General features: G+C 64.2%; 1 protein-coding gene across 2 annotated transcripts; it reads left to right on the top strand.

The window, feature by feature from the left end:
* Positions 1 to 873: 873 nt before the first annotated feature.
* FLNA (filamin A) lies at positions 874 to 25754 on the top strand. 2 transcript variants are annotated; one of them, XM_044235428.1, is made up of 48 exons: positions 874 to 961; positions 4005 to 4492; positions 7467 to 7715; positions 7796 to 7893; positions 8002 to 8149; positions 8663 to 8781; positions 8858 to 8935; positions 9027 to 9189; positions 9283 to 9483; positions 9924 to 10061; positions 10147 to 10270; positions 10362 to 10498; positions 10583 to 10776; positions 10947 to 11060; positions 11160 to 11303; positions 11955 to 12078; positions 12162 to 12322; positions 12410 to 12500; positions 12592 to 12761; positions 13020 to 13137; positions 13235 to 13497; positions 13711 to 14308; positions 14403 to 14576; positions 14666 to 14828; positions 14907 to 15067; positions 15157 to 15327; positions 15646 to 15769; positions 15859 to 16015; positions 16662 to 16851; positions 17007 to 17030; positions 19211 to 19458; positions 19552 to 19647; positions 19827 to 19929; positions 20016 to 20156; positions 20255 to 20383; positions 20578 to 20751; positions 20848 to 21009; positions 21106 to 21309; positions 21387 to 21539; positions 21649 to 21771; positions 21864 to 22130; positions 22268 to 22405; positions 22577 to 22692; positions 23222 to 23354; positions 24026 to 24202; positions 24381 to 24599; positions 24687 to 24890; positions 25238 to 25754. In XM_044235428.1, the coding sequence occupies exons 2-48, from the start codon at positions 4120 to 4122 to the stop codon at positions 25423 to 25425; spliced, it is 7944 nt and encodes a 2647-aa protein (XP_044091363.1). In that variant the 5' UTR covers positions 874 to 961; positions 4005 to 4119; the 3' UTR covers positions 25426 to 25754. The 2 variants fall into 2 exon arrangements, with proteins under 2 accessions (XP_044091363.1, XP_044091364.1); XM_044235429.1 differs by lacking the exon at positions 17007 to 17030.
* The last annotated feature ends 490 nt before the right edge of the window (positions 25755 to 26244 follow it).

Below are 26244 nucleotides of genomic sequence, written 5' to 3'. Positions count from 1 at the left end.
GCCTGCACCAGCGTTCTTCCAGTGGCAAGGACACCCTACGGGCTCAGGAAAGAAAATGTATTTCATTGGGGGTTGTGGGCAAAATGTTACCATGGCACTGCTTTCTGCGACCTTCCCCAAGGAAGTGACATTTGAGCTGAATCTGAAGCCACCATGAAACAGGCCTGGAGAAGAGGAAGAGGGAGCCTGACAGTGCCAGGGCGTGACCATGCCCACCCAGTGCACCAGTCCTCGGCTCTTCTCGGCGGCACCCCTCTGCGCACTCCCAGACTTCACGCCTGCACCCGGTGGTGCTCCTGAGCGTTCCGCACCCAGCGGAGGCCAAATCGGCGGCAGCCGGGGTGCTGGCTCTTCACGGGGCTCGGGTCCCTGCCCCACCGTGGCCTTGCGGGTGGGAGAAGCTCAGTGAACGCCTGCACCGGCCCGCTGGCCGCCCCCCGCCCTCCCAGAGGGCAGAACCCAACTTGCCCGGCCAGCTCAGGCTTGGGGCACTCGCTGGGGCCCCGCGACGGGGTGGGGGAGGGGCGGCTCCCCGGAGGGACTGGCCCTTCCCGCTCAGCTGAGATGTGGGCCCCGTGGACCCTGCGGGATCTTGAGACGAGCACCCCCACCCCCAGGCAGACCTCGCCGGGCGCTGAGCTCATCGGGGGTGGGGGTTGGCGGCGTCGCCGGGCGGCCCAGGCGCTTGAGCTCACGGCGCCCCCCCCACCCCCGTCGGCTCCTGGGCGATTTTACCAATTAAGGCTTTCTCGCCGGGCCGGGCGCGGGGCGGGAGCGGGGCGGGCGCGGGGCGGGCGCGGGGCGGGGGTGCGGCCAAAAAGAAGGCGGGCAGCGGCGGCCCATTCGCGTGGAGGCGCGCGGCGCTCAGCGGACACCAGCGGAACCCCGAGGCGCCGGGCGCGGGCGCCGAGACGAATCCGGCGCCACCCCCGCAGTCGCGGGCCGCCCGCAGGAACAGCAGGTGAGGCCTCCGCGCCAGACGGTCACGGGCAGCTTGCGGACCGGGAACCGGGGTGACGAAGGAGGGCGGAGAGGCGCCAAGAACGCAGGCGCCGGCGCGTAACCGCGCCCAGGCCAGGCGCCGCTGGGATTCATGAGTTTGGGATGCGGTACCCAGGGGCTGCCTTCCCTAAAACTAGGGAACACCCGGGAAGGTGTATCTATGCCCAGGGTTGTGGGAACCCTCGGCCGTAGGGATCCCTCAGAGAGACGGTGTCTTGAGTGTTTGGCAGGACATAGGCTAAGTGGGTGCCACTTAGTGAGCTAGCCACTGCAGTATTGTCTGGGGAAGAAGGGCCCCCGACAGCAGGTCATTGTGTGGGCTGAGAGTGAGTGGCCACCTGGAGGCAGGACAATCCACAGCCAGTATGGCCCCTGGGAAGGCAACAGTGGCTTCCTCGCTGGCACCAGCTGCCTTGGGCACGGGGGAGCTGGTTCAGGCGCTGCCGCGCTCCGTGGGGGCTGGGACAGGGGTGTGGCCAGGCACCAAAGGCAGGGGCTCCTCCTATGGGCCAGATTCCCCGGCTGGGCCCTGTCCCAGGTTGGCTCCCAGCTGGATGTTCACCGCCAGCCAGGATGTGAGCAGCAACATCCCAGATTCCCTTGCCAGCTGGGTCCCGGAAAAGTAGGTGAAGTCCACTGGCAGGTCCATCTGCATGTGCTCCCGGCCACATGGTCAAGGTGGGAGCTCAGGAAATGACTGTCCCCACCTGCTGCTCCTGGTCTTGCCCTTCCAGACCAGGTCTCTTCTCACCCACCCTGCCATTCTGCAGCTTTCTTCACCAGCCGAAGCGCCCCTGTAGGAGGGCCTGGCCTGGGGTCTGAGGGCCCCGGGGTGGGCTGGGGGGCGGGGTGTGTCTAACATCCAAGAAAAGAATCTACTCCAAATAAGGGAAAATATGAAAGAGCTGGATTTTGGTTTCCAAGGACTGCCCGATCTGGGGGCTTTGGGATGGGGCGCCATCTGGTGGCGATACTATGTTTCCTGGGGACAAAAATCCTCTACACCCACCTACCTACCTTGTCTCCCCCAAATAGGGAAAGCCTAGCACTGGAAGCCAGGATAACCAGCTTCTGTCCCCTTTTCTGCTGGGGCTGACTACTGATCGGTTACTCTGACTCAGTTTCCCTGGTCTTTGAAGATTATGGAGTGAACACAGATGACCCAGTCGATGGCACTTAGTGGAAAGAAAATCAGTTCTTACCGCAATTCTGTCCTTGGGAACTTGCTTTACAGTGGGGCAAGGGGTCAGACCAGGACAGATCTCATGTCATCGCAGATGGGTCCTGTGTTGGGAGAAGTCCGTGTGGGCTCTCACCTTGCAGTTCCTGCTCCCACTTTCACCCCAGTTCCCAGACACCCTGGTGTGTTTTGTGCAGGTTACAAGGGGGAAGAGAGTGCATGAGGTGGGCCTCAGTCTGGAAAAGGCAATGGGATTGCTTCTCGGCCTTTTGGCTAAGATCAAGTGTGGAAAAAGCAATGGGGTGACAGTAAGCTGGAGGACAGGGTGATGCGGACACCCAGGCCCACTGCAGAGTGAGCCATATTTGGGCATGACACGCTGGCTGACCAGTGCCTCCTCTCCCACTGCTCTCTATCCGATAACTTACTACTAATCTGACATTCAATCTAACGAGTAGAAGTAGAAGGAGGAGAGTCATGCCTTCCTCGAAAGGCATGAAGAAGGGAACATCCTGCTGGGGGGCGGGTACATAGGACTGGGAGGAATGAGTCCACTTGGGATGAACCCCTGGTAGGCTGACTTCTCTTGACTGAAGAGGGTTGCAGTGAGCGTCCCCAACAGGCCTCTTGCCTCTCCGTGCCTTTGCTGGTCTGTCTCCCCACAGCAGCCTCCTCACTGTCTCCAGAGTTATCTACCAGAGTTGATTTTGAGTGAATAGCTTGCCGTTGCCCTTACAGCCTCCCATGGCTCACCCACACCAGTACCCAGACCCCTGTCCTTGGGGGCCCCCTCTGCAGTGCCACGGGTCCTGAAGCCCACCCAGACCCAAGTACTCAGGGCCTGCTGAGCCTTACTGGACCTCCTGGGCCGGCCCTCTGGGTCTGGAAGGCTCCCCCTGTCCCCCGCCCCCTGCCAGGCTTCCTCCTGGGGCCATTGGGGGCCCACTCCCATTCCAACCGGAGAGGAAACCCCCAGCGCCCCAGGTGGATGGCACGGTGGGTGAGGCGTATACACGCCTCCCTCGGCCCTGGGCCAGTGCCTACTGGCACGCGCAGTCCCTTGCAAGGCTGCTTGCTCCTGGAGAGCCGGCGGCCTTCTGGCCCAGTGCCCCATTTCCTCCGGGACGGAGAGAGGAGGGAGGGAGGTGGTGGGGACCGGCAGGCGCAGGTGCGCAGGCCAGGGCCGCGTCGAGCGGGAAGGCAGGCCTGGCACCGGGGTCTGAGGCGGCCGCTTCCCCGGCGTGGGGCACGCGCGCAAAGCGCTCGCCGCGGCGCCTGGCCTGGGACCCGCGCTTCTCCACGAGCCCGCTCTTGGGACCGGGCCCTTTCGGGCTGTGTCAGGGTCGGCCGCCCAGGGTGCGGCCGGGGGAAGCCCAGGCGCGTGAGTCTGGGGCGGGGAGGGGGCGGGGGTTGCGGGCACGGGGCGGAGCCCACGTGACCAGGAACAACACCCCGCACTCCTCCACAGGGGCCTAGGAGGAGGAAAGTCCCTTGTATGGCGTGCGTGCCGGAGGCCAAGTGGTCCAACGCCAGACGCGGCTAAGCCTTTTCTTGCTGCAGCGTTTCCTGCAGTGGCGGTGCAAGGCCACGGGGACTAGGGTGCCCCTTAACCCATTCAGGGTCCAACCACCCATCCCGGAGGGTCGGGGTTGGGTCCGAACTGCCAGGACTGGGGGCTGGAGGAGGCATTCCGACGGGCGGGGCGGGGCGGGTGCGGCCCGAAGCCCCACCCCACAACCCCGCCCACTGTGGCTCCACCCCCCCTGAACCCGCCCTCGCCCCCCCCCCCCGCCCGCATTTAAAGGGCTCGTTCTCTCCGCAGCACAATCTCCGCTGTCTGCCTCACCCTCTGCGTGCGGAGGTTCCTGCAACTTTAATTAAGGGGCCGTCCCCTCGCCTAGGCTTCAGCACCGCCCCTCAGCTCCTCGCGCCTCAAAATGAGTAGCTCCCACTCCCGGGCGGGCCAGAGCGCGGCAGGCGCGGCTCCGGGCAGCGGTGCTGACACGCGAGACGCCGAGATGCCAGCCACCGAGAAGGACCTGGCAGAGGACGCACCGTGGAAGAAGATCCAACAGAATACGTTCACGCGCTGGTGCAACGAGCACCTGAAGTGCGTGAGCAAGCGCATCGCCAATCTGCAGACAGACCTGAGCGATGGGCTGCGGCTCATCGCGCTGCTGGAGGTGCTCAGCCAGAAGAAGATGCACCGCAAGCACAACCAGAGGCCCACCTTCCGCCAGATGCAGCTCGAGAACGTGTCCGTGGCGCTCGAATTCCTGGACCGCGAGAGCATCAAGCTCGTGTCCATCGGTGAGGGCGCGGGTCGCTCCCGTGGCACGGGAAGGTCGAGGTTGAGGGCGGGGGCTCCACGCGTCCTCCTTTCTCTCCTGGGCCAGCCCCTCCTAGCTAGCACCCCCCCCCAGCCCCGGCGCTGCCCCCCGGGGCCCCCGGGCTCCAACGCACAGGCCTCGAGAACAAAGGCGCGCTGGCAGGCTGGTCGGGCGTGCAGACCGCTACGCGCCCCCGCCCGCCGCACCCCGGCTGGCCCGCGCCCAGGCTGAGCTCACATCCTCCGCAGGCCGCGCCCCCGCCACTGCACCCGCGGTGGGAGAGGGCCTGCGGAAGGCGGGCACTGGCCGCAGGGCTTTGGCCCTGTGCCCGGTGCCCCATCCCTGAGGAGGGGGAGTCCCGAGCTCTCCAGCCCCCACTCCCTTCAGCAGTCTGGGAAGGGCCCTCTAGCCTTCAGGCTCTCCTGTGGTTCCCGCACAGGGTGTTGGAGCTTGTGAGTCCCATTGTCTAGGGCTCTTGGCTTTTTTTGGCCCTGGGAGATGAGTCCTAACATTGCAGATGGCTCCAGCCCCCCAGTTTAGATCTCCCCTCGGGAAACTTGGGGCCAGAGAGGACCACAGCTAGAAGGGCGCTGAAGGGAACTGGTTTGTAGTCCACTCAAACACCAAGTCACTGTTGAGCTCGGGCCAAACTCTTGCTTCCACTTAGGACTTGCTTTTCCGCATCTAGAGCACACGGGCTTCTTGGGAGGTACTCCAGCATGCATTGGGCTCGTGGCCAATCCAGGGTCGTGTCACTGGGCTGGTGAGGCTGCATTGACTGGACCTTCTGCGACATCCCGGGCTCTTCTCAGGGTGGGGGCCATTCAGGGACCTGCACCAGAACTGGTGACTCCAGCTTTTCTTTACCATTCTTCCAGTTGTCCTTAAGGTCATGAGCCTCATTGAGCCAGAGAGTCTGAGGGACACAGGATTCAGGTGGCCCCAGCCACTCAGCGGGCAGGTCTCCAGGGCCCCACCTCCTTCTCTGGAATGCCAGTCTGGGCTGAGGCCCACCCCTCAGTCCCAGCCTCAGTCTAGCCAAGCTGAGTCATCTCTGAGTCTTGGGTGGGGGGGCAACCGGATGTGGGGAGGCAGGCCACACCCCAGCTGTCTGGGGGGGGTCTCCTCCTCCCTCCTCCCTTCTTCTCCTCTAGTGAGCTGGCTGGAGCAGGCCTAGTTCCCAGAGCTTTGCCATATAAGGCAAAAAAATGTTGGAAAGCAGCAGTGATTAGGGGAGGGAGGGGGCAGGCTAGCCCCGGGGCTGGGGAAACGGGGTGGGATGGGGCGGGGCCATCCAACCAGGCTGTCTCCCAACCCTGGGCCCCGGTTGTCTGCCCTCCCTCTTTTGTGAGGGGGATGAGGAGGGTTTAGGTTGGCCTCCTATGGACCAGGGGGAGGGCCCAGCCCAACCCACTAAGGCTGATGCGCTTGGCCTTCTGTGTCCCACGTTCCCTCAGGACTCTGGACAGGATGGGGGGCGCTACTAGGAAGCTCTGGATGGTCCTGTGCTCTTGGTCTTCTCTGAACCTTCCAGTCACCCCTAGCCTGAAGCCCCTTCTCCACCAGCCCCGCCTACTCTTTGGGGCCATACTTGAGGCAGTAGAGGCAGTAGCGCCAAACCCGGGACCGACCTCAGTCTGGGAGCAGGGAGGCTGCTTTGAGCAGCTCAGACGGTCCTCAAGGTCCTGCCTGCCGGGTTCGGAGGCTGCCCACCACTGACAGCCCTTTCGGTGGTGTCCATCCCCTTCCTTCCACCCTCAAGTTGACTCATCAGACAAGTGTTTTCTCTTGATTTTTGGGGGGTGCAGGACTCGTGTCCCTCGGAAAGCCCTCCCCCTTTCAGGGCCCCACCCTTAGGAAGCTGAGACCCAGAAGTGCCTTGGGTGGGGCCCAGAGCCTGGAGGGGTTGCCATGGTGACAGGGGGCTAGGTGCCCGCCCTAACCACTTCCCCTGCGGTGAGCTTGGCCGCCACCCGCCTGAGGCCCAGTGCCCCGCTAGGTGGTGAGGAGGGCTGGCCGTGGCGGGCGAGCTCTGCTGAGGCAGCAGGACTCGGACCCCACCCATGGCTTCTGCCACCCCAGCTCTCACCCAAGCTGGGGCCCTGAGTACCCCACCCAGGCTCATCAGTTCTGCCTTTCTCCTCCTGGGGCTGGGCCAGGGGGTCCCTGGAATGTGCCCTGACCATAGCCCTGGGTGTCACGGGACCCAACCGTGTGTTCCTTTGTCCTCAGCCCCGCCCTCCCCAGGCTTACTCTGGGTTAGGGTCTGGGGGAGGTGGAGGCGAACTGAGGAAGTGGGGGTGGAGCTCACATCCTCCACTCGAAGGGTCCTTGCCCAACGCCTCTACTTCCCCTGCCTGCTGTGGCCCTCCACCCACCCACCCAGCCTGAGGCAACAGTTTTCTTTCCCAACTGCCACGAGGGCAGCCTTCCTCTTCCTCGGGCTCGGTGTCCACCCCCCCCCCCGCCCCGCAGGGGTCAGGTGGCGGGGGGGCGGGGGGGTGTCTCCTCTCTGTGCTTGCTAGGTTCCGGGTTCACGCTGCTGCTCCTGCCCGCTTCTCTGGAGATGGGCCGCTGCGAAGCACCTTAGGGGAAGGGGGATCATCCAGAGGCCTCCCTGGGCCCTGTCTGAAGCCTGGGTCTGTTGTTGGTCCTTCCTCCAGGCCCCCTGTCCCAAGGGCCTCCAGCAACACCGCTGTCACCACATGTCAATGGGGGGGTCTCCCCCCTCCCCAGAAGTCTCCTTCATCTCCTTTGCTCCCCACAGAGACCCTGAGCAGATTGGGCAGGACCCCCAGGCCACCCCCTCGGGGAGCCTCTCCCTCCTCCCTGGGGACCTCCTGCTGCCACGCTCTGTGCCACCCGCGAGTGGCCAGACAGCCTGTGCGCTTGAGCGCGTGGGGATGCCCGCGGCCGGCTCCCTGCCTGCCCAGCGCTGCCGTTCGTTCTCACAGACAGCAAGGCTATCGTGGACGGGAACCTGAAGCTGATCTTGGGCCTCATCTGGACCCTGATCCTGCACTACTCCATCTCCATGCCCATGTGGGACGAGGAGGAGGACGAGGAAGCCAAGAAGCAGACCCCGAAGCAGCGGCTCCTGGGCTGGATTCAGAATAAGCTGCCGCAGCTGCCCATCACCAACTTCAGCCGGGACTGGCAGAGTGGCAGGGCCCTGGGCGCCCTTGTGGATAGCTGTGCCCCAGGTGAGGGGGGAAGGGGAGACCTCCTGCTAGGGGGGCCCGTGGGTGCCTCCCCCCATCTCACATCCTTCCTTGTGCCACAGGCCTGTGTCCTGACTGGGACTCGTGGGACGCCAGCAAGCCTGTGAACAACGCAAGGGAGGCTATGCAGCAGGCTGATGACTGGCTGGGCATCCCTCAGGTAGCCCCTGCCAGGCTGCCTGGAGCCCTCTGGGGCACTGTGGTGCCCGTGGGGACCGGTGTCGCATGGCTTGGAGGTCATATGGCTCTTGTCTGCCGTCTTTGATAGGTGATCACACCCGAGGAAATCGTGGATCCCAATGTGGACGAGCACTCTGTCATGACCTACCTGTCCCAGTTCCCCAAGGCCAAGCTGAAGCCAGGAGCCCCCCTGCGGCCCAAATTGAACCCCAAGAAAGCCCGAGCCTACGGGCCAGGTGAGGCATCAGGCCGGGGATGCCCTGGGAGCTGACCTCACCCCTGCAGGACTTGGAGGTCTTGGGAGCTCTTCAGTCATGCGGGGGCCAGGTTATCAAATGCCCCCTCAGCATCCAGCCAATGGGTCTGGGCTGGCCAAAACTGGCCACTGGGCTAGAAGTGCCGAGTGCAAGGTGGAGTGAAGTCAGGGAGGGACGACCCAGCCACGGGACTATCAAAATCCAGCCAGGGTGTGGAATGGGAGCTAGGGCCCCGGCAGACCCAAGCAAGAGTTCCAGAAAACAGACCTAGGCCTGTCCCACAGCAAGAATGCAGCTGGGCATAAGACTAGGCTGTGTGTGCTGGGCCGGGGTTCACTCAGAATCAGATCACCCAGTTCAGAGCATTCCCGATGGGGTGATGGCAGGGATGGGGTGACGGCAGGGAGGAGCGCCGGCCTGAGGGGGGCAGTGCGCCGGGGCGAGGAGACGGCCCTGCGAGCCGACTCCGAGCTGCCAGCGCCTGCCTGGCAGGCATCGAGCCCACGGGCAACATGGTGAAGAAGCGCGCAGAGTTCACTGTGGAGACCAGAAGCGCCGGCCAGGGGGAGGTGCTGGTGTACGTGGAAGACCCGGCCGGCCACCAGGAAGAGGTAGGGTCAAGCAGGTGGCAGCGTGGGGCGGGGCCTCTGCTCGGGGCAGGGACTCATGTGCTCCTTCCTGCCACAGGCAAAGGTGACAGCCAATAATGACAAGAACCGTACCTTCTCTGTGTGGTACGTCCCTGAGGTGACTGGGACTCACAAGGTAAGCCCTTAGCCCAGGGGGAGGCTGCCAGGGGAGGCGGTGGCTGGAAAGCCCTGACCCTGCCCTCACCGTCTGCTCCTCCTGGGGACAGGTCACCGTGCTCTTTGCTGGCCAGCATATCGCCAAGAGTCCCTTCGAGGTGTACGTGGACAAGTCCCAGGGCGATGCGAGCAAAGTGACCGCTCAGGGCCCTGGCCTGGAGCCCAGTGGCAACATCGCCAACAAGACCACCTACTTTGAGATCTTCACGGCAGGTGAGGAGGCCGTTGCTGGGCTGGCCTGTCCGGGAGGAGAGCGCGGAGGGGCCAGGACCTGGTAGGGAGCTGAGCTGCGGTCCCTTGTGGCAGGAGCCGGCACGGGGGAGGTGGAGGTCGTGATCCAGGACCCTACGGGACAGAAGGGTACTGTGGAGCCTCAGCTGGAGGCCCGGGGCGACAGCACGTACCGCTGCAGCTACCAGCCCACCATGGAGGGGGTCCACACGGTGCACGTCACCTTCGCTGGCGTGCCCATCCCTCGCAGCCCCTACACTGTCACTGTCGGCCAAGGTAGGCCGGTCCCAGCTGCCCCCAGGCGGGGGCGCTGTAGACTGGGCCTCCCTCGGGAGGGGGCAGCTAGGGGGCGCCGGGCTCCCGCCCCTGGCCTTGGGCCTCTGTGCTTCCACTGTCTGGGCTCTCTCTCGTCCCCTGCTCGGGCCCTTCCTCCTCTTCTCTCGCCCTCCTCCGTCTCTCTTCTCCACGCTCTCACCTTCGGAAGAGCCCGCTCCAGCTGTTTAGAACTCTGCTGCTCTCTGCTCTGCCCACGGGGGCCACGGTACTTGGATCTGTCTTCCTCTGGGAGGGGACGGGCTGGGCGGGGGGTTCTTCACTGTCCTGGGGGGACCACGTTCGGAGGGATGCCCCAATTCTGATGGCCCAGCCCTGTGGGAGGAAAGGGTGGGGTCACCCAGGGCCAGCTCCCGATGACTTAGCTGGCCCTGTCCCCACAGCCTGTAACCCAGGTGCCTGCCGTGCCGTTGGCCGCGGTCTCCAGCCCAAGGGGGTGCGGGTGAAAGAGACGGCGGACTTCAAGGTGTACACGAAGGGTGCTGGCAGTGGGGAGCTGAAGGTCACTGTGAAGGGTCCCAGTAAGTTGGGCTGCAGCTGGGACAGGTGGCAGTGGCCCTGGGACGGCCGCTGGGCAGGCCTGAGGCCCTCCCTTGTCTTGGGCAGAGGGCGAGGAGCGTGTGAAGCAGAAGGACCTGGGGGACGGCGTCTATGGCTTCGAGTATTACCCTGTGGTCCCCGGCACGTACACCGTCACCATCACGTGGGGCGGCCAGAACATCGGGCGCAGGTGAGGCCCCGGGCAGAGCCCTCAGAGCCCAAGCAGCAGGCTTCTCCCCCTGCTGGGCCCTTAGCACTCCTGCGTGTGGCTCTTTTCACAGTCCCTTTGAGGTGAAGGTGGGCACAGAGTGTGGCAATCAGAAGGTGCGAGCCTGGGGCCCTGGGCTAGAAGGTGGCGTCGTCGGCAAGTCAGCGGACTTCGTGGTGGAGGCCATCGGGGACGATGTCGGCACCTTGGGTGAGTTGGAGGCTGGGGACAGAGGGTAATGAGGCCACAGCACTGAGGCTCTGGGGCGCTGATGGGACTGGTGGCTGTTGTCAGGCTTCTCGGTGGAGGGCCCATCACAGGCCAAGATTGAATGTGACGACAAGGGTGACGGTTCCTGTGACGTGCGCTACTGGCCCCAGGAGGCTGGCGAGTACGCTGTGCACGTCCTGTGCAATAGCGAAGACATCCGCCTCAGCCCCTTCATGGCTGACATCCGCGAGGCACCCCAGGACTTCCACCCAGACAGGGTAAAAGGCATGGGCTGCCGCCCTGGCTCTCGGCCTCGGCCTCCTTCTGCCTCTGCTTAGGGACTTGGGAGGCCTGGCTGGGCTGGTATCCCCAACGGTGTGCTCCTGCCGCTCTGGGTCTTTGGGGGCCTGCACTTGGTCCCCTGAGATCGGGCAGTGTCTCTCATCAGGTGAAGGCGCGCGGGCCTGGACTGGAGAAGACAGGTGTGGCTGTCAACAAGCTGGCCGAGTTCACGGTGGACGCCAAGCATGGTGGGAAGGGCGCGCTCCGGGTCCAAGTCCAGGTGGGGTGCCCATCTGTGCTGGGAGTGGTGAGGTGGGGTGGGCGGGTGCCCAGGCCTGGGTGCCAACCGGCAGGCTGCCCATTCCTGCCTGCTTTCCAGGACAATGAGGGATGCCCCGTGGAGGCAGCAGTCAAGGACAACGGCAATGGCACTTACAGCTGCTCTTACGTGCCCAGGAAGCCCGTGAAGCACACGGCCATGGTGTCCTGGGGCGGCGTCAGCATCCCCAACAGCCCCTTCCGGGTGAGCATCCCTGTAGCCCGTCTCCCTCGGTTGCCTGCTTTGTGCCTGGCCCAGCTCTGATGGCCAGAATTCACACCGTACAGCTCCCCCATGGTGAAAGTACGGTTTTGGTGCTTTTGAGGACATTGGGAGGTAGACAGCAATGATCGCAGCGGAAAGTTAGGACATTTGCATCATCTGAGCAAGAAAGTTCTCTGCCCTCCAACGCGCCATCCCCAAGCCCGAAGCAAGCACTGATGTGCGCGCTGGCTGTGCGGGTTTGCCTGTCCGGGGCGGTTGCTGTGGACGCGTGCATCCATAGGTGGCCTTTTGTCGCTGGTCACTGTCATCGTGGGTCACTGCAGCTCGAGGCAGAACTTCCTGCCGCTTGTGGCTGGAATGATAATACTGCAGTGTGGGTGGACTGCGTGGGTGTTTTGCCATGAATGACGCCCTGTGAACGTTTGAGGACACGCGTTTGTGGGGGTGCACGAGCGCCCCTGTCCCAACACATCTGTACGTCGGTGTAGAGCAGCTGTGCCCGACAGTCAGGTTCTGTGTAATCATTTGAGGAACCACCAAACTGCTTACCGTTTTGTGTGCTTGTTGGCCGTGAGAAGAGCCTCTTCTCCAGGCTCCTCATGTCCTCGCACTTGACACTGTGCCCTGCAGGTAAATGTGGGAGCCGGGAGCCACCCAAACAAGGTCAAGGTATATGGCCCAGGAGTGGCCAAGACCGGGCTCAAGGCTCACGAGCCAACTTACTTCACCGTGGATTGCACCGAGGCTGGCCAGGGTAAGGCCCTGCCCGGAGGGGGAGGGCGAGCGGGCGAGCAGTCCGAGTGTGATGCCAGCCTCTGCTCCCACCCCCCACCGCAGGTGATGTGAGCATCGGCATCAAGTGCGCCCCTGGCGTGGTGGGCCCCACTGAGGCCGACATTGACTTTGACATTATCCGTAATGACAATGACACCTTCACAGTGAAGTACACGCCCCGCGGAGCCGGGAGCTACACCATCATGGTCCTCTTTGCTGACCAGGTGGGTGCTGCGGCTCCCAGCCCCTAACAGGGCTGCGCCTTGGGGCACGGCTGGGCCCTGACCCACCCTCCTCCCACCGCCCTGCAGGCCACACCCACCAGTCCCATCCGGGTCAAGGTGGATCCCTCCCATGATGCCAGCAAGGTGAAGGCCGAGGGCCCTGGCCTCAGTCGCACTGGTGAGCATGGGCAGCACCCGGTTGGGGCAGTCGGGGGGCCGCGAGGAGGCCAGGGGTGAGGTCCCCTTACATGGCCACCGTGTTGCCTCAGGTGTTGAGCTTGGCAAACCCACCCACTTCACGGTCAATGCCAAAGCCGCTGGCAAAGGCAAGCTGGACGTCCAGTTCTCAGGGCTGGCCAAGGGGGACGCAGTGCGTGATGTGGACATCATCGACCACCATGACAACACCTATACGGTCAAGTACACTCCCGTGCAGCAGGTACTTCCACGCACTCCTCAGCTACGGCTACCAAGAGCGTGGGCTTCGAGTGCTGGGCTGGGTGGGCTGCTCTGGAGGGCTTCCCACCTACTCTTGATTCCCATCTGGGACAGAGCCAGCATGGAATGGAAGGCTGGGGGCAGGGGAGCGAAGCCCGTGTTTCTCTCACCCTTCAGCCTCTGTGCCTAGGTGGGGAAGATACGGGCCAGGGAGACCAAGGTCTTAACTCATGGCTGTGCCTTTCTGTGCCCTTTCCAGGGTCCAGTGGGCGTCAATGTCACTTACGGAGGGGATCCCATCCCCAAGAGCCCCTTTTCGGTGGGGGTGTCTCCAAGCCTAGACCTCAGCAAGATCAAGGTGTCTGGCCTGGGAGAGAGTAAGTAGCCAGGACTCCATCACAGTCACTGAGGCTGCCCCAGGGGCTGCCTTGGCTGGATGTCATAGTTCTCTCCCTGGTTCTGTCATCTCAACAGAAGTGGACGTTGGCAAGGACCAGGAGTTCACAGTCAAATCGAAGGGTGCTGGTGGCCAAGGCAAAGTGGCATCCAAGATCACGGGCCCCTCGGGCACAGCAGTGCCCTGCAAGGTGGAGCCGGGCCTGGGTGCTGACAACAGTGTGGTGCGCTTTGTGCCCCGAGAGGAGGGGCCCTATGAGGTCGAGGTGACTTACGACGGTGTGCCTGTGCCCGGCAGCCCCTTTCCTGTGGAAGCCCTGCCCCCCACCAAACCTAGCAAGGTAACTGGGTTGAAGGGGGCCACCTCCTCTTTTCCAAGCTCACCCTCCCTGTTTCTCATTTCTGTCCTCATGACCCATGGCCCTGTATGGGCCCAGCCGGGCTCCTAGCTGATGGGAGAGGGTAGCCAGAACACGAGACGGGAGATGGGCAGTTGGGCCAGGGGTCAGGGAGGGGGTGCAGGTTGGGCTCCTGACCCACCCCTCTTGCCATAGGTGAAGGCGTTTGGGCCCGGGCTGCAGGGGGGCAGTGCAGGTTCCCCTGCCCGCTTCACCATCGACACCAAGGGTGCCGGCGTGGGTGGCCTGGGCCTGACTGTGGAGGGCCCCTGTGAGGCCCAGCTCGAGTGCCTGGACAACGGAGATGGCACGTGCTCCGTGTCGTACGTGCCCACCGAACCCGGGGACTACAACATCAACATCCTCTTCGCCGACACCCACATCCCCGGCTCTCCGTTCAAGGCCCACGTGGTTCCCTGCTTCGATGCATCCAAAGTCAAGTGCTCGGGCCCCGGGCTGGAGCGAGCCACGGCTGGGGAGGCGGGCCAGTTCCACGTAGACTGCTCGAGCGCAGGCAGTGCGGAGCTGACCATCGAGATCCGCTCAGAGGCGGGGCTGCCGGCCGAGGTGCACATCCAGGACCACGGCGATGGCACACACACCATCACCTACATTCCACTCTGCCCTGGGGCCTACACCGTCACCATCAAGTACGGCGGCCAGCCTGTGCCCAACTTCCCCAGCAAGCTGCAGGTGGAGCCCGCCGTGGACACCGCAGGCGTCCAGTGCTACGGGCCTGGGGTCGAGGGCCAAGGTGAAGCCTCACCATGGGGCATGGGGGCAGAGGGGCCCCAGCGCCGCTAGGGCCGCTGGAGCCCCATGCCTCCCTGCCATGCCTGCCCCTGCAGGTGTCTTCCGAGAGGCCACTACAGAGTTCAGCGTGGACGCCCGGGCTCTGACCCAGACCGGAGGGCCACACGTTAAGGCTCGCGTGGCCAACCCCTCGGGCAGCCTGACTGAGACCTATGTGCGGGACCGTGGTGATGGCACATACCTAGTGGAGTATACGCCATATGAGGATGGTAGGCACCGGGGCTCGGGGCTCCCAGGGCACGGGGCTTGAGAGACGGGGCAGCCGAGGCTGCCCCTGACCTGGCCCACCACCCTCTAGGACTCCACTCTGTGGACGTGACCTATGATGGCAGCCCCGTGCCCAGCAGCCCGTTCCAGGTGCCTGTGACTGAGGGCTGTGACCCTTCCCGAGTGCGTGTCCACGGGCCAGGCATCCAGAGCGGGACCACCAACAAGCCCAACAAGTTCACCGTAGAGACGAGGTGAGCGGGCGCCTGGGAGGCAGGGGCTGTGATGGGCCTTGCAGTCCCAGGAGATAACGGGCTGTCCATTTGGACTAGGGGAGCCGGCACTGGGGGCCTGGGCCTGGCTGTGGAGGGCCCCTCAGAAGCCAAGATGTCCTGCATGGATAACAAGGACGGCAGCTGTTCGGTCGAATACATCCCATACGAGGCGGGCACCTACAGCCTTAATGTCACCTACGGGGGCCACCAAGTACCAGGTGAGGAGGCGGGGTAGCTAGGGCTGGCTTGGGACTGTGTGCCGGCCCCTGGCTCTCGCACACAGCGGTCACCCTTCTCCGCTCCACAGGCAGTCCTTTCAAGGTCCCTGTGCACGACGTGACAGATGCATCCAAGGTCAAGTGCTCTGGGCCTGGCCTGAGCCCTGGCATGGTACGCGCCAACCTCCCTCAGTCCTTCCAGGTGGACACAAGCAAGGCTGGTGTGGCCCCACTGCAAGTCAAGGTGCAGGGGCCCAAAGGTGAGCATTTGAGTGACCGGGAGTGGGTGGCCATGGAGCCAGTGCCCAGGGACAGAGGACCACCAGGAAACAGGACTCGGCCACTGAGCAGATGTGGCAGGAGGGAGGGTGGGCAAGGTTCCAGGGTGGCCCCCAGACTAGTATCTAGTGTTGCAGCAGCTCAGGACCATTCCCTGGGAAGGGCAGGTGAGGGCAAAGCAAGGTCGAGGCCTGGGGTGGGAGCAGAGGGCCCATCCAGCCAAAGCTTCGGTGGTCCAGTGTGGTGGGGCCGGGGGGTCCCAGGAAACTGGCTGAGTCTCTCTCTGGGACTGGGACCAGGCCTGGTGGAGCCTGTGGACGTTGTGGACAACGCTGATGGCACCCAGACTGTAAACTACGTGCCCAGCCGGGAGGGGCCCTACAGCATCTCGGTGCTGTACGGGGAGGAAGAGGTTCCCCGCAGGTGAGAGGCGGGGCCTGCTGCCTGTGGGAAGGGGCCTGGGCCGAGCACGGATTCTTCCTGACCATTCACGTAACACCCTGGCCCAACAGCCCCTTCAAGGTCAAAGTGCTGCCTACGCATGATGCCAGCAAGGTGAAGGCCAGTGGCCCCGGGCTCAATACTACCGGTGTGCCCGCCAGCCTGCCTGTGGAGTTCACCATTGACGCGAAGGACGCGGGAGAGGGCCTGCTAGCCGTCCAGATCACGGTGAGCTGGCTGCCTGGGCGGCCACCTGGCTCAGCCAGCTTGCAGCTTTGGCCACAGAGAAGGCAGGGGACGTGAGGGACCTAGGCCAGTGCAGTGCGCAGCACAGGACACGCGACCGGGATGAGTAGACCAGTCCGGGGCTGTGGTCTCCCTTGGGAGCTGGGCCAGTGCGGCCAGATCCCCTGCCTCTAGGGTGGTGGTGGTGGGCACAGACCACTCCGTGCACGTGACCCAAGCCTTGGGTGCCTCATCTGGCCCACCAGTAGTGTTCTTCTCACGGGTCAGGTATAAGGCTAGGACCTCGAGATCTTCCAGGGGAGCTCCTGCTAGTGCTGGAGCAGGTCCCTGGGTCAGAGGGCGGGAGCCAAGAGGCGGTCATGGCCACACAGCAGGGTGGGCCCCAGGCTCCCCAGCCCCCACCTGTCTCGCAGGGGTGCATCTGGGATTTGCGACTTGCCTTCCGGATCCCGGCCATTGGCTGGGTAAAGGACGGACGACTCCGGGTGCGGGCAGCCCTGTTGAGCCATGGCAGTCAAAGGACTCGGAGGCTGCCCCTTGGTTTCTGCTCCTCCGAGAGGATCTGAGGCGCCCCGGGGCCTGGTTGCCCTCAAGCTTACCACCCCTCCCCCTGCACTCCACCACGCAGGACCCCGAGGGCAAGCCCAAGAAGACGCACATCCAAGACAACCACGACGGCACGTACACCGTGGCCTATGTGCCAGACGTGACGGGCCGCTACACCATCCTGATCAAGTATGGCGGCGACGAGATCCCCTTCTCCCCATACCGCGTCCGGGCCGTGCCCACCGGGGACGCCAGCAAGTGCACCGTGACAGGTGAGCCAGCCCGCTGGCGGCCGCGGCGCTCAGCACGGGGCTTGGGTGTGCCTGTGTGCCAGGGCTCGCTGCTTGGGGCGGCGTGTGGGAGTGGGGGCCGCCCCCTTGAGTGACTCACCTGACCTTTCTCCTTGCTCTCTGCCCTCTCACCTCAGTGTCAATCGGAGGTCACGGGCTAGGTAAGCTGCTTGCTGGGGCCATTCCTGATGCCCCTCCTGCCCAGAGGGCAGCTTCCTTTTCCTCCCCCGGGCTGGCTCCCGGGGCAGCTCCAGCTGCAGCTCTCGGCAGGGACGGGGGCGCTGGAGGGTTAGTGCCCAGGGCGGCCTCCAGAGCGGAGCATGAGGCCTCCGTTTCCCCATCCGAGATGTCGGGTTGCAGCTGAGAGCTTTGGGGTGAGGTGCGTCCTGAGAAGCACCCCACTGGGGGCTCTGGGGTCTGGGGATCTTGGCTCCCTGGGGAAGCCCCGGGGGCGGGCAGCAGGCCCTGCCTTCTTCTCACTTCGTCCTTCCGTGGCAAGGGCTCCTGCGTGGGCTGAGGGGACAAGGGGTCTCCCCTTAGCAGTGGGAGTCCCCAGCCCTGGCAAGATCCACAGACTTCCAGCCCCATCTCCCGGGGGCCTCCGTGTCCCCGGTGGGGGGAGGTACAGACTGCATGAGTGGGCGGGGCGGGCTGGTAGTGCAGTAGCAGCGGCGTCGCCTGCTTGGGCGGGTAGCATGGCAGGGCCCAGCCCAGCCTCAGAGCCCCAAAGTGCACTCGGCGGCCTGCCCGCCCTCCCTGCCTCCTTCCCTCTCTCTGCCCTCTACCCCGTACCCTCAGCAGTGACGTTATTCGCATAGTGCCCAACCAGGCATGAAGGTTCTCCTGCTTGGGCATGGGAGGGGAGCTCTAGCCCCAGCCAGAGATGCCAGGGACGCCAGTAAGGGGTGACAGTTAACCCTGGAGCTTGGGTGAGGTGGCCAGGACAAGATTTAGAGGGTGACGAGGGTCTCGGGACAGGGGTCCAGTGGCTCGGAAGGACAGCCTCCAGGATCTCCAAAGACAGGCACGCGTGCCTAGGGCAGGGTAGCAGGGCCAAGACTCGGCCAGAAGAGTGGTCGCAGTTTATGTGGCCACTGTGTGCAGAACGGAGGCAGAGAGCCCGGCAGGGGAGCTGAAGTCACCTTCGGATTAGTCACAGCGATGGCTTGGGCCAGGCTGGTGGTGATGCGGCTTAAGCGGACAGCCAACTTGGTTAGCGTAGTGTGAGGTCGGGGCGGCCGAGACCTGCCGATGGACCGGGCGGGCAGGGGGAGCAGCTGGACGGACCGGGAAGGCAAGGCCCAAGCCGTGAGCTGGGTGGCGGGCCAGATCGCCAGCTGACAGTGGGGTGGGTGACAGGGTGGGCAGCAGGCGGCCCAGTCTGGAGCCGGAGAGAGCCTAGCACGGCAGGAGCCCTTGGGCAGGGTTACCCCTCCAAAGGCCCTTGAGCGGGTCTGGTGCTCTCCGCTGCTTCCCCGTAGGAAGCGCCCTCACCGCCAGGCCTTGCAGCCACAGCCCCCTGAGCCTTCACGGCAGAGCTCAGACCATAACGTCACTGTCCCTCCCCTTTCCTCGGGCACTCTGGGGCCCTTGAGGCTGCTAGCAGTGGTGGCTGTGGCTTGGGCCTCCCGTCCCCGTCTCCCCCCCCCCCCCCCGGTGCTGCCGCTGCCTGCTCTGCCGTGCTGCTTGGGCACTAACCCCCGCTGCCTCCCCGCTCCCCGCTCCCGGCTCCCCGGCTCCCGCCTGCGCCGCGCCCGGCCGCCCCTCCCCTCCAGCCTGCGGTCGAGCGCGCGTTCTCAGTCGTCAGGAAACTCCACTTCACCTTCAGGCCTGGGGGGCGGGAGGCCAGTGTCACGCCCCCACCTCCACGCTGCCCCAGGACCCTGCCGCACCGCACCCGCACGCCGCGCTGGGGCCCAGGGCCAGGCTGCAGGGACGAAGGCGGCTGCGGACCCAGCCAGGGCGCTGGTGTTGGTCCACGGCACTGGTCGAGGCTGAGTTGGTGGGGGAGGTGGCGGCGAACGCTCGTGTCCCGACGGCAGTGGCGGCCTCTCGGGCCTCCGGGCCCCTTCCTTTCTCCCAGACACCTGTGTGCCACCCATCGGGCCTTTCCCACGTAGGGCTATCCCCAAGACAGGACTCCCTGGCTTGAGGCGGCTCTGGGGAATCTTTTCCTGCCTTCTGAGAAACCACTCACCATCCCAGCTTTGGGTGGGGGGGGCCGGGGCGGCTGCGCTTGGTGGCAATGAGAGGCCCGGGCGGGTGGCAGGCAGATGGGAACAGCTCTGGTGCCGAGCTCACACGCTGGCCACCCCTTTGGGGACCCTCCCTGCCCCACCAGGTGCTGGCATTGGCCCCACCATCCAGATTGGGGAGGAGACGGTGATCACGGTTGACGCCAAGGCGGCAGGCAAAGGCAAGGTGACCTGCACCGTGTGCACACCCGACGGCTCGGAGGCGGACGTGGACGTGGTAGAGAACGAGGACGGCACCTTTGACATCTTCTACACGGCTCCCCAGCCGGGCAAATATGTCATCTGCGTGCGCTTTGGTGGCGAGCACGTGCCCAACAGTCCTTTCCAAGTGACGGTCAGGAGCGGCCGGGGTTGAGGGGTCCCGATGGAGCTGGCCCTGTCCTTGCCTTCTGTGACACCACTCTCCCCATCTTGTGTTACTCCACAGGCTCTAGCCGGGGACCAGCCCACGGCGCAGCCCCCACTTCGGGCTCAGCAACTGGCCCCACCTTACACGTATGCCCAGGGAGGCCAGCAGACCTGGGTACGGCCTCAGCTGCCTCATTCAGGCTCTCCTGGCCCGAGGGGACGCTTGGGGGCTGGCCAATGGGGTGTCCTGTGAGGCCCCATCCTGCCGTGCCTAAGGAGGGACCCCCAGATCCTTCCCTGGGGACTTCCTCCCCTCCTGCGATCCCTCACTTGGGCCCTCTGTCTGCACTGCAGGCCCCGGAGAGACCCCTGATGGGTGTCAATGGGTTGGACGTCACCAGCCTGAGGCCCTTCGACCTTGTCATCCCCTTCACCATCAAGAAAGGCGAGATCACAGGTGAGTGGGAGCAGGAGGGAGCTTGCGAGTCACAGGGGCCAGGCTTTGCCAGCAGGAGCCCTGACCCTGGCCGCACCACCCCGCAGGGGAGGTGAGGATGCCCTCAGGCAAGGTGGCGCAGCCGGCCATCACTGACAACAAGGATGGCACCGTAACTGTTCGCTACGCGCCCAGTGAAGCCGGCTTGCACGAGATGGACATTCGCTACGATGACATGCACATCCCAGGTGTGCCTCTGGCCCGCTGGCCCCACCTCGCAACGGGGCGGGGGGCCTGGGGAGGTGACGCTAGACCCCATTCCCCATGGCCCCTTTTCCTGCCTCAGGAAGCCCCCTGCAGTTCTATGTGGATTACGTCAACTGTGGCCACGTCACGGCCTACGGGCCTGGCCTCACGCACGGAGTGGTGAACAAGCCTGCCGTCTTCACCGTGAACACCAAGGACGCGGGAGAGGGTGAGCAGCAGCCTGTGTGTGGAGGGACCCCCACCCTCATCTAGTGGCGAGCTGGGCACAAGGGGGCTGCTCCGCGAGTTGGGGCTCCCCACCCTGCTGTCTGGCCCCTGCCGGCCTGCTGGGGCTCTTCCCTCCCAGCGGTCCGCGCACCGTTTCCAAGCGCCGTTCTCATCTTCACCCACGACTCTCTCTAGGGGGCTTGTCCCTGGCCATTGAGGGCCCATCCAAAGCAGAAATCAGCTGCACAGACAACCAAGACGGGACCTGCAGCGTCTCCTACCTGCCTGTGCTGCCTGGGGATTACAGCATCCTGGTCAAGTACAATGAACAGCACATCCCAGGCAGCCCCTTCACCGCCAGGGTCACAGGTGGGTGACCCTGGGAGCAGGGACAAAGGTGGGCAGATGGCAAGGTGGACACAGTCTCCCTCGCACCTGGGCATGACCGTGACTGTCCCCTGGCAGGTGACGACTCGATGCGCATGTCCCACCTGAAGGTGGGCTCTGCTGCCGACATCCCCATCAACATCTCGGAGACGGACCTCAGCCTGCTGACCGCCACGGTGGTGCCCCCATCCGGCCGGGAGGAGCCCTGCCTGCTGAAGCGACTGCGCAATGGCCACGTTGGTAAGAGGTGGAGGGGCGGATGGGTCTTCTGGAGAGGAGGGAGGCTGTGAGGGGAGGGCGTGCCCTTCCCCACTGACAGCCCCGCCCTGCGCCCAGGGATCTCGTTCGTGCCCAAGGAGACAGGGGAGCACCTGGTGCACGTGAAGAAAAACGGCCAGCACGTGGCGAGCAGCCCCATCCCTGTGGTGATCAGCCAGTCGGAGATCGGGGATGCCAGCCGCGTGCGGGTCTCAGGCCAGGGACTCCATGAAGGCCGCACCTTTGAGCCTGCAGAGTTCATCATCGACACCCGTGATGCCGGTAGGTGGTGGCGGCTCACCAGCTGGGGCAGGAGCCCGGGGCTTGGCGCCCCCGGCTCAACGGCATGCCTTCCACAGGCTACGGCGGGCTGAGCTTGTCCATTGAGGGCCCTAGCAAGGTGGACATCAACACAGAGGACCTAGAGGACGGCACGTGCAGGGTCACATACTGCCCCACGGAGCCTGGCAACTACATCATCAACATCAAGTTCGCTGACCAGCATGTGCCTGGTGAGTGCGGCACCCACGCACAGCCCCCGTGACTGAGCCTCCGTGCCGCACACCAGAGCCTTCCCGCGCAGATGTAACCTGTGACGCGAGCTATGCTCCCTTCCTGCAGGCAGCCCCTTTTCCGTAAAGGTAACGGGAGAGGGCCGGGTGAAGGAGAGCATCACACGCCGGAGACGAGCCCCTTCAGTGGCCAACGTGGGCAGTCACTGCGACCTCAGCCTGAAGATCCCTGGTAGGACCTGTAGGGAGCCAGGCCCAGGTGGTCCCAAGCAGAGGGGGTGGGGCCCAGGACCCCTGCTCACCAGGCTGTCCCCCTCCCTGCAGAAATTAGCATCCAGGACATGACTGCACAGGTCACCAGTCCATCAGGCAAGAGCCACGAGGCCGAGATTGTGGAAGGGGAGAACCATACCTACTGCATCCGCTTCGTGCCCGCCGAGATGGGCGTGCACACGGTCAGCGTCAAGTACAAGGGCCAGCACGTGCCCGGGAGCCCCTTCCAGTTCACCGTGGGGCCCCTGGGGGAAGGGGGAGCCCACAAAGTTCGTGCTGGAGGCCCTGGCCTGGAAAGGGCTGAAGCCGGCATGCCAGGTAGCCCTGCGCCTTGAGGGGCTTTTGCTCTTCAGCCTGGGGGATGGAGGGGGCGTGAGGAAGTAGCAGCCGGGTTGCCATCAGTGGGGCTTAGAGGGGACTGAGGACCTCTCTGAGGACACCCTGTTTTCCCACAGCTGAATTTAGCATCTGGACCAGGGAAGCTGGTGCTGGGGGCCTGGCCATCGCTGTTGAGGGCCCCAGCAAGGCCGAGATCTCCTTTGAGGACCGCAAGGATGGCTCCTGTGGTGTGGCTTACGTGGTCCAGGAGCCAGGTACTGAGAGCTTGGCTGCAGTTGGGGGCGGTAGCCCCTGGGTGTGGGCTGCTTTGGCTGGCTCCCACCCTCCACCCTGAGGTCGCCCAGTCCATCTGTGGGAGGTGGGAGGCATAAACACTGACAGACAGGGGCCTTCCAGCATGCCTTCTGTGCTCTCTCCCTGCCCAGGTGACTACGAGGTCTCGGTCAAGTTCAACGAGGAGCACATCCCTGACAGCCCCTTCGTAGTACCTGTGGCTTCTCCGTCTGGCGATGCCCGCCGCCTTACTGTTTCTAGTCTTCAGGTGAGGCACTGAGAGAAACCGCCTGCCTGGGGCTCCTGGGCCCGGCCAGACCAGAACCGCCGCACAGAGCCGGCCTTGGCCCTGTGTCAAGTGACCCGCCCAGCCCAGCTCGGGGCGCCGGGCCTCTGCTCTGGCCAGGTGCAGCCCATGCTTGGGGTTGGCAGGAAGCACCCCTGCCCGCTGTGTGGAGTTTTTCTCGTGTCTCAGGTCTAAAGGCTTTGAACAGAAGCCTGTGCCCGTTGAGCACCAGGGCTGAGGTTTAAAGAGGGATAGCCTGCCAGGGCTGAGGGCTGCCCACGGGCGGGGCTGCCCTCCATTGCTGCTGTCTGGATGTGTGGCTGCTGAGTGTGGATCTGGGGGCGGGCGCGTGTGTGTGTAGCTTGCCGGCCCCCAAGAATCAGTGGCTCTCCCTCTTTAAACCAGATTGGACGCCAGATGGGTAAGTGTAACCCCAGGGGCCTTCCTGCTGCTGGGGCCCTGCTCTCCCGTGCCCAGCCACCCTGTCTAACCACATCTGCTGTGCTTCCAGGAGTCAGGGCTAAAGGTCAACCAGCCAGCCTCTTTTGCAGTCAGCCTGAACGGGGCCAAGGGGGCGATCGATGCTAAGGTGCACAGCCCCTCGGGAGCCCTGGAGGAGTGCTATGTCACAGAGATCGACCAAGGTGAGGCCCTGTCCCCGCCCGGGCCACCCACCCATCTTCCCTGGCCCTGCTGGGAGCAGTGGGCCTGCCCAGCCGGCTGGAAGCAGACTTGAGAGTACAGAAGGACGGTACAGATCTGGAAGCAGGGCCCGAACCCTGAGGCTCCCTCAGCCAGGCGACTCTTCCCCCACTCATGACCCAAGCCCTTGCTGGGGGTGTGTGTCTGGCTCAGAGGCCACAGCGGCTAGGAAGGAGAAAGCCTGCAGCGGGCGGTGTGATGCTGTCTCCTCGGGGAGAGACCTCAAGTCTAGCCACGGGGCTGGCCCACTCCTTAGCCAGGGCCTGGCACTTGCCATATAGGTCTGAGGCAGCCTAGAGGTGAGAAGAGCTTGTTCAGCCCATTTCACTAGCCTCACAGCTGGTCCTGCCCCTCCACAGCCATGGGACCTCAGGTTCCTGTCACGTATGTGCCCCTGTCCACGTGCAAGGACTCTGGCCTTCATGGTAACCTTTTCAGGGAGGCAGAGAGCCAGGTGTTTGGCTTGGGGCTTCAGGAGTTCTGGGGTGCGGGCTGTGGTTGCTCGGTGTGGTCCAGCTGGACTGGTGGGGCAAGGGGACCTCCTCACAGATGGCCACTTGCTTGGTTTTGGAGGAGGGACCTCAGGCCCACAGCGTGCTCCTCCGTTCCTCAGATAAGTATGCCGTGCGCTTTATCCCGCGGGAGAATGGTGTCTACCTGATCGACGTCAAGTTCAACGGCACCCACATTCCTGGAAGCCCTTTCAAGATCCGCGTTGGGGAACCTGGGCATGGAGGGGACCCGGGCCTGGTGTCTGCCTATGGAGCCGGCCTGGAAGGTGGTGTCACAGGTAGGTCAGTGAATGTGGCTTCCAGGGTGTGGACCCCGCCGCCAGGGCCCCTCCACCAGGTTCTCAGTGACAGCAGGCGGTGTGCAGAGGTGACATAGCTATGCCGGAGGGTGGGCGTGAGAGTCGGGGACTGGGGAAGCAGTGCAGGCCAGCTCTTCCTGACCTCCCCTGCCCACAGGGAGCCCAGCTGAGTTTATCGTGAACACGAGCAATGCTGGAGCGGGTGCCCTGTCGGTAACCATCGACGGGCCCTCCAAGGTGAAGATGGATTGCCGGGAGTGCCCTGAGGGCTACCGGGTCACCTATACTCCCATGGCACCTGGCAGCTACCTCATCTCCATCAAGTACGGTGGCCCCTACCACATTGGGGGCAGCCCCTTCAAGGCCAAAGTCACAGGTGAGCCTTGCACCAGACTTCTGGTGCCCATCCCAAAGCCTGGCCCTCTGGCCACCTGTCAGTGCCCTAACGGGCTGTGCCCTGCAGGTCCCCGTCTCGTCAGCAACCACAGCCTGCACGAGACATCATCGGTGTTCGTGGACTCCCTGACCAAGGCTGCCGGTGCCCCCCAGCATGGGGCCCCGGGGGCAGGGTCCACGGATGCCAGCAAGGTGCTGGCCAAGGGCCTGGGGCTGAGCAAGGCCTACGTGGGCCAAAAGAGCAGCTTCACAGTAGACTGCAGCAAAGCAGGTGGGTGCCCCTGCCCCCACCCCCGCCCGTCCAGAGGAGCAGGCCAGAGAGAAGACTGGATGACTGGGGTTCAGGAACATGGGAAGAAGGGGTTAGGTGGGGTAGGGGTGCCTCCCATCGGGGCCTCTCTGCCATCTTTTCTGCCCTTCAGGAAAGTGGCTTGGCAGAAGCGGGAGTTGCCTCTGCTGGGAGGGGGGGCAGGGCTGCTGGCAACTCTAGGAAGGGCTCTCACCCCTCAGCAGATCGGGGTGGCAGCGGGAGGGTACCAAGACAGAAAGAGGGGTCAGCGCGGTTTCCACTGAAGGGTGGAGACTTGAGGCTGGGAACAGAGGCCCCTTCCCCGCCAGGCAACAACATGCTGCTGGTAGGGGTGCACGGCCCCCGGACACCCTGCGAGGAGATCCTGGTGAAGCACGTGGGCAGCCGGCTCTACAGCGTGTCTTACCTGCTCAAGGACAAGGGAGAGTACACGCTGGTGGTCAAGTGGGGTGACGAGCACGTACCAGGCAGCCCCTACCGTGTCCTGGTCCCCTGAGCTCTGCCTGTACTGGCCAGCAGCTCCCAGGACGAGACGTGTCCCGCACCCACGCCCCCAACCTGAGCAGCCTCCCCCCGCCCCCAGTCTCCTCGGCCCCAGAGCCCCGGCCGGCCTGGCCGCCCCATCACTGCAGCCACCCCACCCCTGCGTTGCACTCACCTGCCTCCACTTGGGCGAAGGAGAGAGGCGAGCAGAGGTAGCCCTTTGGTGGCTCTGCCTATCTTCTTTGGTTCTGGGAGGGGTGAGGGATGGGGGTACTATGCATGACCCCCCGCTAGTTCTCCTCCCTAGCCGAGAAGAATAAAGTTCTGCTTCCATTCTCCTCAGGATGGCTCTAGCTTTCTTGCAAGGGTGCCCGCAGGATGGACCAAATGTGGGCATAAGCCACAAGCTGATGGAGCTCCAGGCCTGGCGCGCAGGGGCTCCTGCTTTCCCCTGCCATGCACACTGCACCCCCCCCCCAAACTCTTGGAGGTCCACTGGCACTTAAGTCTTGTTCGCCTTCCTGGGTTCAGACCGATGGAAGGGGTGAGATGTGGAGCACAGCAGGGCAGGGCTGGACACCGGTGCGCGATTCCTAGGCCACACCAGGAACGGATATCGTCCTAAGGGAAAGCCGGGCTGTGACTGGAGTACGGAAGGCAAAGCGCCGGACAGGAAGGCCAGATGAATGGGCCTTGAAATCCCAGCAGTCCCTGGCCATTTCCCGGGCTTCTTAAATGTGTCACCATCCCCCAGTGTAAGGGATGGTCATGAGGACCTCTGCCCCAAAGCATCTCGAGGCGTCTCCGTGTACAGGTGGCCCTTTTCAAGCTG

Source organism: Neovison vison, chromosome X, assembly GCF_020171115.1.
Source record: "Neovison vison isolate M4711 chromosome X, ASM_NN_V1, whole genome shotgun sequence".
In the NCBI taxonomy this organism is placed as follows: domain Eukaryota; kingdom Metazoa; phylum Chordata; class Mammalia; order Carnivora; family Mustelidae; genus Neogale; species Neogale vison.
Note: the sequence above shows the minus strand (reverse complement) of the source record. Positions and strands in the feature narration are given on the sequence as shown.

What these genes read in the sequence shown, in the direction of transcription:
- FLNA (XM_044235428.1), top strand. Translation starts at nt 4,120, where the DNA reads ATGAGTAGCTCCCACTCCCGGGCGGGCCAGAGCGCGGCAGGCGCGGCT. An exon ending in GGTCACTGTGAAGGGTCCCA is followed by an intron (nt 10,062 to 10,146) that starts GTAAGTTGGGCT and finishes TGTCTTGGGCAG; the next exon opens with AGGGCGAGGAGCGTGTGAAG. An exon ending in CAGCAAGTGCACCGTGACAG is followed by an intron (nt 16,852 to 17,006) that starts GTGAGCCAGCCC and finishes CTCTCACCTCAG; the next exon opens with TGTCAATCGGAGGTCACGGG.